Source organism: Tripterygium wilfordii, chromosome 19 (genome assembly GCF_013401445.1).
Source record: "Tripterygium wilfordii isolate XIE 37 chromosome 19, ASM1340144v1, whole genome shotgun sequence".
Taxonomy (NCBI): Eukaryota; Viridiplantae; Streptophyta; class Magnoliopsida; order Celastrales; family Celastraceae; genus Tripterygium; species Tripterygium wilfordii.
This window is the reverse complement of record NC_052250.1, coordinates 9,996,769-10,010,411: the sequence shown is the minus strand read 5'-3', so window position 1 is coordinate 10,010,411 and position 13,643 is coordinate 9,996,769. Positions and strand designations below refer to the sequence as shown.

The window sequence follows — 13,643 nt, the reverse complement described above, 5'->3', positions numbered from 1 at the left end:
ATCATGTACCTAGGTGGATTCAGCAGCTGTGACGATTTGGGTTCATATCGTGAATCTAGGTGGATTCAACGATCTCTTCCCCAACCACGATGAAGACCAACATTGCAAGTTAACAGTTCGGCTTTTGCGTGACAATCTTTGACCAACCAAACCTTTTGAGATTCTTTATAGCTTGTTAGATTGGTTATTGTGTTTTCAATATGATATTAAACAGTTCAACCCCTCACTTTATATAAGTATGCATAGATTCCCTAAGTATTCTCTATGCTAGCGTAATTCTTTCATAGCATGAGCAGGAAGATTTGACATTGAGAAATGTTTACACCAGAGGGCATATCTTTAAGGATCTCAACGATCTCAGCCCCAAGCGCAACGAATACCAACAGTACAAGTTAACAATTTAGATTCTGGGTGACAATCTTTGACCAACCAAGTTTGTTCATATTCTTTGTAGCTTGTTAGATTGGTTCTTGTGTTTTCAATTTAATATTAAACAGTAAGACTCCTCGTTTTATATGAAGTATGGATAGCTGCCCCGAGTATTCTCTATGCCCGCGTAATTCTTCCATGAGCAGGAAGATTTGACATTGGACAATGTTTACACCAAAGCACATGAGTCTTCCATATTGTATATGCCTTAGGCGTATCTTTAAGTATTGTTTTCCAATGATAATGTGAATATCCTACTCAATTTTGGTGTCTTACCTCAGTTTTGATGTAATTTCTCTAAAACTTTTATCAACAATTCATTTTCATGTAGTGAATCGATACAAAACATCTTCACAAATTTAATCTACTTTGTCCATTATCTGGTGTGCTACCTTTCATGCAAGAAGGTCATGATAGTTGAAACAATACAAAACATATTCAACAGCATATCCATTTGACAGTAAAGTAAACAAAAAATCAAATGCAAAGCTGATCCATCCATATAAAGAAAAAAAAAAGGTGCAAAGCCATCTGGATGAAATGTCGAGTGTACAGTGTGTCGCACAACATGGTTGAAATATCAAGTATGATATCCACAACTTCTTTATCATCTAAGTCTATGTAGTAAAGAGTGCAAAACCATATAGAAATTACATGTCCAACAAAAGAAAATAAAAATAATTTGTAAAGAACAATTACAGATTTCGGCCATCCATAAATTGTTTAGTATAAGCCATTGAATATTGATGATCCTCCATTCCTGTAACCCCAAAATTATAATGACTATCAACATTTCATTTTAACCAAAAATCAAATCTATCAATGAATCAACTATACTTATGTAGAATTGACATAAGGACAATTCCTTTTGTCATGTGCTTGCCCTGCTAACCCACAACCATTATAATGCCTTTCGTTCTTAGTAGCAATTTCTTTATCTTCTTAAAGTCTTTTTCAACCTAAATCACTTTTGCTTAGCGCACAAAAACACTAAAGCACAAAACACACCTAAATCCAAAAAGTCAAAACACACAAAATTCCCAAGAACAAAGCACACAAAATTCCTTTGTTGCTAGTCAGATAAATAAAATTTAGCATGCATTCTTCTTTTTTAAGACATTTTTTAGAAGAGTTGAAGAATAATAACCTCAAACTCTGTCTCTGTCTGTCCCATCTATAGTATTTCTTCCATTTCTATCTATGTCTATCCCATTTCTGGCAAATCTTCCATTTCCTTCATGGTTTCTATTTCAATGCTTGCAATGCAAACTGAAATAGAGCTACTCATTACTATAAAACTCAATCATCTTTACCCAATCAAACAAACAAATGAAACAAACTAAAATCATCTTACTAGATTTGTTGGGTGATTTGGGAATGGAAGAGGGAAGAAGAGGGTCAACTAAAGGTCGAAGGAAGATGTCTTGCGTTTTGGGTTGTACCTTTATGGGTTATTTCGGGTTAAAAGTAGGATTTCATCTGTAGCCGTTGATCAAATCTAACAACTGTAGATGAAGTTCACAAACATGATTCACAAAACAGGTTCATATAGGAGAAAAGTTGTATACATACATATATATATATATATATATATACATACATACATATGTAGGCCCTAGGGCCTATGAGCTAGGCTTCTTCAAGCTCGGGCTCAATTCGTTATGTTAAACGAGCTTCAAAATAGGCTCGAACACAGCCCCTTTGTCACACGAGCCGAGCTCGGGCCAGGCTTATAAAGGATCGCTCGTGAGCGGTCCTTAGGTGGCCCGACCAACTTTCATCCCTATCGACGAACTCACATGAAAGAGAGAAAAAGAAAATGGTGCGTAAATAATTCAATAGGGTAAGAAGTTTGTCAAGAACCCGAATACCAATGAGACAAATATCCAGGCAAGCAACCAACAAACAACAACGTATATAAAAATTAGTATGTCAAGTTTACAGATATAGAGGATCAAACCAATAGCAATAGCAATAGCAATAGAAACAATGCTTTGTTTGGCATGAACCCAGCGTGGTCATGATACCATTTATGTGGTTGTTGATCCATTCTTGAATATAGCGCACTTTCTTCCTTGTAAGAAGAATATTGATGCAAGTCATGTGGCTGACATTTTTTTATGGAGGCCTATCATTTATATGGCCAACCACTGTCCATTGTGTCAGATAGAGACACTCACTTCTTGAGTCATTTTCGGAGGAGTATTTGGCGATTGGCGAACAATGATTTGGATTTCAGCTGTCTTATCATTCTCAGACGGATGGATAAACTAAGGTTGTGAATCACTCTTTTGGGAATTTGTTGCGCTGCTTGGTGGGAAACCATCATAACTCTTGGGATCAAAAATTAAGCCAAGGATATTTTCCTACAATCATTCTGTTAACAACAGCATATGCTACAATCCATTCCACATTGTCTATAGTGTCGTCCCTCGAACCCTCTTAGACTTGGCTGTTGTTCTCGATCTCAGACATCCTAATGGAAAGGCTGTAGACTTTATTGCTAACTTGCAATAGGTGTATCAAGGCACACAATAGCTCCTACTTCAATCCACCGCTAAGTATAAGCAGCTAGCAGCTAAGAAAAGGCGCCACGTGGAGTACTAGATTGGTGATTTTGTGTGGGCCGTTTTGACCAAGGATTGCTTCTCTGCAATTGATTATAATAAGCTATCAGCCAGGAATATCGGGCCCCTTGAAATCATTGAGAAGATCAACCCCAATGCATGTTGCATGAAACTACCTAGTCATATTCGCACCGTTGATGAGTTCAATGTTAAACATATCTTTCCTGTCCATGATGAGTCCTATTTATGTTAGTTCTTCATTTGTAGAAGGACACACTATTTTCTTTAATTATTGATACCTTGAAAGGAGTGATCCCTAGAGTGATTCTAAAACATTGAGAGTGATTCTCATCTTATCTTTCCACAAATCTTTGTTATTCATTCTTGCTTTTCAACTTGTCGAGATTGCATTGTTGGATCCCATCAACTTGGTATCAGAGGTTTGATCTTGCAATGCTGACCAGAATTGGTAAACATTATTCAAATGGAGTTTGATTTAAATTATCCAAACCAATAAGTGGAGCTTTTGTCCATTCTGGCAAAACAGCTTCCGTCTCTTTCTCAAGCACTTCAACAACTTCCCGAGTTGATGGAACAAGTGAAGCACTTGATTGAGCAAGTGAATCAAATTTCGGGCCAAGTCAAGTCTGTAAGCCTATAAGTAGTAGAAGGCAGTGGAACGAAGGTTGTTGAGGTACATGTGGAGTTTGAAGAAGATCAATCACGGCAAATAGTCTGACACCCAAAACAATAGTTTCCACCACAATGATGAACGTTACGCTCGTTTCCATTCGAATATGAGCCTGAATATGTATGTTACCAGTAACTTTCTCATATTTCATACGATCAATCGGAGCATGTTATGAGGTAGATCAAAGAGGACATTCCAGAGTTTGATGAAAATTTAGAGTTCCATGAAGTCATGGATTGGCTAATCAAGGTTCATAATTTTTTTAACTAGGTTGGCATGACTTAAGAACAAAAGCTTTGGTTCATCAAAATGAAACTCAAAGGGCAAGCATGTATCTGGTGACAGAGTCTAAAGGAGCAGCGCTACCACTCTCGTTTACCATAAATATCGGATTGGCATGACATGAAACAATATATAAGAGAGGAGTACTTACCTCACAACTATAAGAAGCTGGTGTACTGAGAGCTCTTAACACATGAGCAGGGTTAACACACTGTCCATGAGTTTAATACCAAGTTCCATGAGTTGATTGTACACTCTCGGATAAAAGAAGATCCACAATAGTCACCAGCTCGATATAAGAAGGGATTGCACGATGATATTTGTAAGGAACTTGAGATGGCCAGATTGGAGAATGTTAGAGAAGCCTCCAACTAGCATTAAAGATTGAAGCTCGACAAAAAAATCACCAAGGAAGGAACTAGTACATCCCTATCCAGAGTTGGAGTCAATTTACCAATTGCACAACACCTCCAAATTAAACTTCTCTTACTATCATGCCAATGATGGAGATTACTTTACCACCAGCAATGGGACAAAGGGGAAAGGAAGTCAATGGTCTAAAGTGTTACAAATATGGTACTATAGGACACTACGCTTATGCATGTCCAGGAAAAGGGTGACGCATAGCTTTAATTTGTGAAGGAGAAGAGTTGGAGATTTATGGGGACGATGAACAACTTGACCAGCCACCACTTGCGGGTGAAGAACTGAAAGCATCAGAGCTGTCGATGTGTGTGATGAGATGCATTTTAACTGGCCAAATTGTTGAATCCGAGTATGAAGATTGGTTACGAACAAATATTTTTTGTACTCAATTTGAAAGGGATGGAAAGGCATTGGAGACAATCATCGATGTTGGCAGTAGCATGAATGTCATCTCAAAAGAAGTTGGTTCAAAGCTGGGACAACAATTACAACAGCATCCGAATCCATATTATGTCGAGAAGATTCATGATACCAAGATTCAGGTAAAGTAAAGGTGTCTTGTTTCATTTTCCTTAGAAACGAAGTTTAAAAATTCAGTTTGGTGAGACATAATTCTGATGAAAGCTTGCCATCTCCTCTTAGGCCGACCCTGGCTATATGACATGGACGCATCACATCAAGCTCGACCAAAAACTTATTCCTTCATGTATGAGGGACAACGAATTACTCTTTGTCACCTCAAACCACCTGCTATAGTCCTACAAGATTCTGCAGAAGGCAAAGTCCTATCAATACAAAAATTTATGGAGGTCGGTAAAGTGCCCCAGTTAATTTATTCTTGTATTACCGAAGAGATCAATATTGCAGTTAATCCAATGAATATCCAACAATTACGGCTCTCTTACAAGAATTTCAACAGTTATTTTCTAAAGAACTTCCTTTGCAACTATCTCTGTCTCGAGGTATTGAATATGCGAGTGACTTAGTTCCTGGAGCCTCATTATATAGCTTACCTCATTTTCGAATGACACCCCGAGAGCATAAGGAATTACAAAGGCAAATCCAAGATTTACTCACAGAGGGATTCATTCAAGAAAGCATAAGCCTGTGTTCGGTATCAACTCTCCTTAATCTGAAAAAAGATGGAACGTGACGTATATGCATCAACAGTTGAGCAATTAACAAGATCACTGTAAAATATAGGTTTTCTAGTCATTGGCTTGATGAGTTGTTAGATCAATTAAAAGGCGCATCAATATTCTCCAAACTGGATTTGCAGAACGGATATCAAGTTCGGATCCGAGAAGGTGATGAATGGAAAATTGCATTCAAAATGAGGGATGGTTTATATGAATGGAGGGTGATTCCATTTGGACTGACAAATGCGCCCAGTGCATTCATGAGGATGATGAATCATATACTACGACATTTTATTGACCACTTTGTAGTCGTATATTTTGATAGCATACTACTATTCAGCCAGGGAGAGGAATAACATCTACAACACCTTATAGAAGTTCTACGAATCCTACAACAAGAGAAGCTATTCATCAATAAATCAAAATGTGAGTTTTTTGCTAACAAAGTTAAATTCTTGGAATTTATTGTTTCTGATCAGAGATTGAGTGTTAATTCCAACAAGATTAAGGCTATTACTAGCTGGCCTACTCCTAAAAATATTTCTGAAGCCCGTGGCTTATTTTTACAAGCGATTCATTAGAGGTTTCAACACCCTAATGGCACCTATCACAAATTTCTTGAAGCACGAGACCTTTTAATGGAGTGATGAAGCAGAAGCAGTCTTTGAGAAAGTGAATAAAATAATCACCCAAACACCAATTCTAAGGCTACCGAATTTTGACAAGGTGTTTGAACTGTCTTGTGATGCATCCCAAGTAGGAATAGACGGGGTCTTGAGTCAAGATGGTCGACCCGTGGCCTTCCACAGTGAGAAATTGAATGAAGCCTATAGTCGATATTAATAAGGAGTTTATCCTAGTCACGGACCATGACTCCTTTCGACATCTTAACTCTCAGCAGAATCTCAACTTTCGGCATGCATGATGGATTGAAGTCTTATAGTAGTTCACGTTTGCAATCCGACATAGAAAAAGCATAGAAAATAAAGTGGTCGATGCGTTGAGTAGAAGGACGTATTTGCTCACTAATATAATGGTCAATGTTGTCGATTTTGAAGAAGTTCGCAATCAATATTTGGCATGATCTATCAAGTGCAAAAATGGACAGTGTCACACCTTTCAATATTTTTGACAGGTATTTATTTCATAAAACCCATCTATGTCTTCCTAGGGGTTCCTTAAGAGATTTTGTTGTCAGGAGCTTCACGTAGGAGGTTTAGGAGGGCATTTCGGCAAGGAGAAGACATTGCATTTAGTTCAAGATCATTTCTATTGACCACGAATTTGGAAGGATGTATTCAAAATAGTCGATCATTGTCAAGTGTGTCAATTCATCAAAGGTTCGAAGCCCAACACAGGACTCTATACTCCTCTACCCGTTCCTCAAAATCCTTGGGAGGAGCTCATTTTAGATTTTGTGGTTACTTTACCACGAACTACTTATAGGAATGACGCTATACTTGTCGTGGTCGATAGATTTTCTCGCATGGCACACTTCATACCTTGCCATAAAACAAATGATGCCTCACATATAGCATCTTTGTTTCTGCGTGAAGTTGTTTGCATTCATGGAGTACCACGGTCCCAAAATTTGTTAGTCATTTCTGGAGGTTATTGTGGAGTGTTGTGGGAGCTAAGTGGCAATACTCTACTACTTTCCACTCACAGACGGATGATCTCACTGATGTAACAAACAGAAGCTTGGGAAACTTTTGCGTTGCTTGGTTAAAGATCGTACAATGACGTGGGATCAATTGTTCTTTCATGTAGAATTGGCTTTTAATTCATATGTTAATCGCACATCTGGTTGAAGTCCATTTGAAAGTGTCACGCCCCTCTCTCCTAAGGTATACCGAAGTGTACCTATACCCACAGGAACGTGACCGACAGGGAACACCCCCTCCCCCGAACCAAATCCCAACCCGATAAACATATATATAATAATAGCTCCTACAATGTGTCATGGTAACAGTATATACCATATATACAAGCACCTAAACCACCAAAGTACGTATATAACAGTGGAATAATAGAATATATCTACCCGATACCAAACTGTATAATATATACAAAATACAATACCAAAATCTCATGCCCTGCTAGAAGAGTCGGCTTGAGGCTACACATCTGCTCACGCATCTCGTCACTGACCGTCATCACCCGCATCTAACTCACCTAAAAGGGAATAAGGAAGAGGGGTGAGCTACGAAGCTCAATAGGGCATAGAAAAGGGAACACCGATATCCAGAATAAAGAAATTAAACCATATGATGCAGAATATAAGGTACAGTAAATAAATACAATCATCAGTGACCCAACTAAGTAACATGGTAACCGATAAGGCTATACAGCACCATAACCACATACCGGTCTCCAGAAATCCATAATCCGTACCCCAAAATCCATAATCCATAATTCATGATCCATAATCCATAATCCACCCCTGGACCCACCCTAATCCCCGTAGGGTGTCTCCCAGTCCAGGTCCACACTGAAACTGGATGAGGATCGGATATCCCGATACCATAGCCTACACCAGAGAGCGTCCCTTGTGATGCACCTCATCTCAGACGGTCTACAGGTACGTACCCGGTCTATAAAGATATTATCCGTCATAAATCCATGTCCAATAGATTGGGCTCCTATATGGGCCCCATAGTCCACACAACCACCTCCAATCACCCCACTCTCGAAAACATACCAGCAGTGATAATCAACAGGGAATATAAATCAAACATGCAAACAGGTCGTATTTCCACCCCCGAAAGTCGACAAAACCATAACATCATAAGAGTCCGTGACACGGAACTCTAGAGTCACACGCAAGAACAAGGAAACCCCTACCTGGAATCGGAATGCCAATACCAAGCACGCGTCCTTGATTAACCCCTGACTCCGAAAGTCAACTCGCTCCGAATCTCAACTGGACCGTCTATACCGAAAAACATGATATACGAAAATCCAGTGAAAATAGGTTCGGTCAACTATGGTCAACGGTCAAACAGTATCTTACCGGGTCAAACGGGGTTAAACAGGGTCAAACAATGTAAAATGGGGTTAAACAGGGTCCAAAATCGGGTCAGACCAGTCAACTCGCCCAGACTCGATCAACTCGGGTTAACTCAACCCAATGGTGTCACTGGCGATCTGGCCACCAAAATCGACGAAACCCTACACCAAATTGAAGAGCTTGAAGAGATAAACACGTAGGTATTTGAATCAAGCCAAACCGTCACCGGAATCGGCCGGATCGATCGAAAGAACCTACGGTGCCCGAGACTTCAAACTCAGATATCTCCCTAACCATAGCTCCGATCGACGTGATTCCACTTGGGTTATACTCGTCTCACTCCTGCGCTTCTTCTGGTACCAGCCATGACCATCACCATTGTTGGAATCACAAAGTCACCATAAGAGAGAAGCATGCACGGGAGAGAGAAGATTGTGTGAGAAAGAGGGTGTATTTGCAAAGAATTAAAATCTGGGTATTTATTTAGCTAATTCATCTTTTCACTGTAGTCCCTATGGTTTTACGAAAATGCCACTCACAAAATGTAAAAATCAAACTAACTTTAAAAATTCGTGATAAATCCAATTTAAATCCGATTTGAGTGATTCATGCGCCGAAAATTTTCTTTTGAAATCTTCTATTTATTAAAACTATTTTCATATTTTCCATTAATTTAATTTTTATTCTCCCCAAATCCCGATTCATGATCACCGAGGTTCACTCCACCTCGATCAACGCGTCAAAATACTATGAATAGTGTAAAAATCAGGTCAGGATATTACATCCTTCCCAACTTAAGAAAATTTCGTCCCCGAAATTAAAATCATACCTAGGTAGTGAATAACTCCGGATATTTAGCTCGCATATCAGACTCCAACTCCCAGGTCGCCTCCTCTGCTCCATAATGTTGCCATATCACCTTGACTATGGGTATGGTCTTCGATCGTAGTCGCCTCTCTTGTCTATCTACAATCCTGATAAGACGGGTCTCAAAAGCAGCGTCCTCACCAATCTCCAAGGTAGACCAATCTAATATATGAGAAGGGTCCTTATGGTATCTCCGTAACATAGACACATGAAATACACCATGTACCCCTGACAACTGTGGGGGTAACGCTAACCGATAAGCTACCGTCCCCACCCTTTCCAAAATCTCAAATGGTCCTATAAACCTCGGAGCTAGCTTCCCCGCTCTCCCAAATCTCTGTACCCCTCGCTTCGGACTAACCCTTAGAAACACGTGATCCCCCACCTGAAACTCTAGAGGTCTACGTCTCCTATCCGCGTAACTCTTCTGACGTGACTGAGTTGTCAGAAGTCATCGCCGAATCACTGTCACCACCTAAATAGTCTACTGCCCTATCTCTGGACCTAATAACGGTCTGTCTCCAACCTCAGACCAGCACAACGGTGATCTACAAGATCTCCCATATAATGCCTCATACAGTGTCATCTGAATACTGCTCTGGTAGCTATTATTATACACAAACTCCACTAAAGGAATATGAGTCTCCCAATCTCCTCGAAAATCCACCATACAAGCTCGAAGCATACCCTCCAAAATTTGAATAGTACGCTTACTCTGCCCATCAGTCTGAGGATGAAAAGCTGTACCGAAGTTCAGTTTCATCCCCAAAATATCCTGAAAACTGCCCCAGAACCGAGAAGTAAACCTAGGATCCCAATCGGACACAATACTCAATGGTACGCCATACAACCAAACTATCTCCTGTACATATAATCTGGTCGACGACTCAATCGGGTCTGTCTGACGAATAGGCATAAAATGAGATGTCTTTGTCAATCGATCAACAACAACCCAAACCGCATCATGTCTCTGCGGAGTCATAGGTAAACCCTGTTGGAGTTCCCATTAATGTGGTCCACATACAATTGATTTATTTGATAAGAGTTGTATTGAGCCTCAACTTCTAGTGACCTAAAATCTAATGCCTTTTGGGTTGGTTTGCTACTTAAAACTCTAACTGTGATGGACGGTTGAGATTAAGGATTAAGGGAAAACTTAGGTCCTCTCCCTATCTATAAATAAGTTACCAACTTCCATTTAAGTAACGTTTTCTTTTTACAACATAAAAGATTTAATAGAGAAGGGAGAGAAACCGGTTTTCAGAGATTGATCAAGTTTTGCTATTTTCAATTAAGAAGCAATGGCTCAAGGTACGCTCTCTTGAATTACTTTTCTGATGTATGTGTGAAGATCACGTTGATTGAAGATCCTAGGCAGATCAGTTGTATGATACACTCATGATTAAACTATGAATGTTTTTTTTACATGTGGTATCGGAGCAGGTTGTCAATCTCGTGTTGTTCCCATAAAAATGAAATTGTGATCCTTAATGACTCAAAGAGGTGTCTGATGTGTGATGCATGACTTCATGATTTGGTCGGAAATTGATGAATTGTAGACATGGTTCCTAGCACTGATTTTCCTTTTACTAAAGTTTAAAATATAGATATTTTGAAAAATCCATGATGCTCGGTTTTGAAATATCGATATTGTTATAGTATAATTGATATGTGGATTTCCAGTTAACCATTAGGCAATGATCACTGGTGATGAGAAAATTTATTGCTTAATAGTATTTGTGATATGATTGATGATTTTGGATTTTCTTTCACGATATATGAAGAATTTGATCTGATGTATATAGTTGTGAATAATATATGCTACTGTTATATGGGTTATTGTGGCCAAATTAATTGCACAAGTATGAAGATGGCACCCGTCCATGAATAAGTGGGCTATAAGTCCACTGCTAATGACTATGGACCCTAAAAGGCCTAATGGTGATATAAATAAAAATCCAATAATTTAGCATTTAGTATTATTAAACTCATAAATTAATGCTCAATTAAGATGGTTTGTTTTTCACCACAGTGATTAATCCCATAATCATGAGTATTAATATTATTGAATTAATTCGAACCATGTATGTTTTGGTCGCCCACAGGTCCAGAAATTCTGGTTTCGAATCTAATTGTTGGCATTAATTTATGGTTTATTCGAAAATAATTAGGTTGCCCACAGGTCCAATTATTTGTTTGAATAAACATTAATGGGTAATATTTTGTTGCTTAGAAAATAGTAGTTCATCCACAGATGCCTATTTTCTTAGTCAATTAATATATTGCCGTTTATTGATTATTTATTACCTTGAATATATGTTGTAATATTTATGTTTATTGTGAGCATGATTAATGTTGCAGCTGCTAACACTGTTCCCGTAGCCCTTCATTCCCAAGCCGCCAACATCTCTAGGTTTGATGGAACTAATTTTTCTGACTTGCATGAGCAAGTACTATTCAGCTTAGCAGTCTTAGACCTCGACATGTGTCTTCTTGAGGATGAACCTGCTGCTCTCACTGATGAGAGTAGTGAGGATGAGAAGGCCATTCACAAAGCATGGTCTAGGTCTAACAGACTTAGCCTTATGTTCTTGCGAATGACGATTGCCGCAAACATCAAAACCTCTTTACCTGAAACACAGAAAGCGAAGGAATATCTTAATAATGTCAGAGATCGCTTCCGCACTGCTGACAAATCTCCTGCTGGAAAACTTATGGCTGAACTTACAACGATGCGGTTTGATGGTACTCGTACCATGAATGAACACATAATTGAGATGACCAATCTTGCTGCAAATTTAAGGACTTTGGGCATGATAGTGGATGACTCATTTCTCGTCCAATTTGTCCTTAATTCCTTACCTCCTGAATATGGACCTTTTCAGATCAATTACAACACTATTAAAGATAAGTGGGATGTAAATGAAATGAAAAGTATGTTGGTCCAAGAGGAAGGGAGACTTAAACAGCATAATGGTCATGTAGCGCATCTTGACATGAAAGGAGCTGGAAAGAAGATTGGTAAAGGCATGAAACGTAGCCAACCCAATCACAATAAGTCCGGAACACCTGCCTCTAAGAAGGAAAAGAAAAATGAGAAGTGTCATTTATGTAAGAAAACTGGACATTTTCAGAAAGACTGCGCAAAACGCAGAGCATGATTCGAAAAGAAAGGTAAACCCTTGTCTTTAGTATGTTTCGAATCAAATTTAATTGAAGTTCCTTCTAACACTTGGTGGATAGATTCTGGATCATGTACACATGTTTCAAATACGATGCAGGGATACCTTTTGACCCGGAACACAAAGCCAAATGAAGCCTTTCTTTATATGGGAAACAGACAGAAAGCCAAAGTTGAAGCCGTAGGAACCTTTCGTTTGATCTTGAATTCTGGATTTTGTTTGGATTTGTCTGATACCTTTAATGTCCCTTCTATTTCCCGTAATTTGATTTCATTGTCCAAACTTTCCCTTAATGGGTTTTCATTTAATTTCAATGATAATGGTTTCACTTTACACAAAAATTCTTCTCTTGTTGGTTCCAGAATTTTGTTGAATGGTTTGTACCAAGTAAACCTTGAACCCAATTTTTCCCAATCTTTAGTTACCTTGCATCATAAAGTTGGAACTAAGCATAGCTCATCAAACGAGCAATCATCTTACTTGTGGCATAAAAGACTTGGACACATATCCAAAGAAAGAATGGGAAGATTAGAAAAGGAAAGAATCCTCCCAAAATTGGATTGGTCTGATTTTGAAGTATGTGTGGACTGTATTAAGGGTAAACAGACCAAACACACTAAGAAAGGTGCTACGAGGAGTACAAAGCTCCTTGAGATAATACATACAGCCATTTGTGGACCATTTGATGTACCATCTTTGAGTGGAGAAAAGTACTTCATCACCTTTATAGATGACTTTTCACGTTATTGTTACCTATATTTGCTGCATGATAAATCTCAGTCTGCAAATGCAGTAGAGATTTACATAACTGAGGTTGAAAGGCAGTTGGGTAAAAAGGTGAAAATTATTAGATCTGATAGAGGTGGTGAATTTTATGGAAAATTTGATGAATCAGGGCAACGCCCTGGACCTTTTGCTAAACTCTTGGAACGTTTGGGTATTTGCGCACAATACACTATGCCAGGTACACCTTGGCAAAATGGTGTAGCTGAAAGGCGCAATCGTATTCTTATGGATATGGTTAGGAGTATGATAAGTAATACTGATTTA

General features: G+C 38.8%; 2 protein-coding genes across 2 annotated transcripts; both read left to right on the top strand.

Annotated features, from left to right (window-relative positions):
• The first annotated feature begins 6,574 nt into the window (after window positions 1-6,574).
• LOC119985540 lies at window positions 6,575-10,936 on the top strand. Its single transcript, XM_038829832.1, has 3 exons — window positions 6,575-6,669; window positions 6,981-7,220; window positions 10,855-10,936. The coding sequence occupies exons 1-3, from the start codon at window positions 6,575-6,577 to the stop codon at window positions 10,934-10,936; spliced, it is 417 nt and encodes a 138-aa protein (XP_038685760.1).
• Window positions 10,937-11,581: 645 nt separating this feature from the next.
• Window positions 11,582-12,886, top strand: LOC119985002. The gene is made up of 2 exons (XM_038829147.1): window positions 11,582-12,432; window positions 12,495-12,886. Exons 1-2 carry the CDS (start codon window positions 11,742-11,744, stop codon window positions 12,506-12,508), a joined length of 705 nt encoding a protein of 234 aa, XP_038685075.1. The 5' UTR covers window positions 11,582-11,741; the 3' UTR covers window positions 12,509-12,886.
• Window positions 12,887-13,643: the final 757 nt, after the last annotated feature.

Coding starts and splice junctions, on each gene's coding strand:
- LOC119985002 (XM_038829147.1), top strand. CDS start 11,742: ATGTTTATTGTGAGCATGATTAATGTTGCAGCTGCTAACACTGTTCCC.
- LOC119985540 (XM_038829832.1), top strand. CDS start 6,575: ATGTTGTCGATTTTGAAGAAGTTCGCAATCAATATTTGGCATGATCTA. Junction 6,670..6,980: donor CCTTTCAATATTTTTGACAG/GTATTTATTTCA, acceptor AACTACTTATAG/GAATGACGCTATACTTGTCG. Junction 7,221..10,854: donor AGACGGATGATCTCACTGAT/GTAACAAACAGA, acceptor GTATCGGAGCAG/GTTGTCAATCTCGTGTTGTT.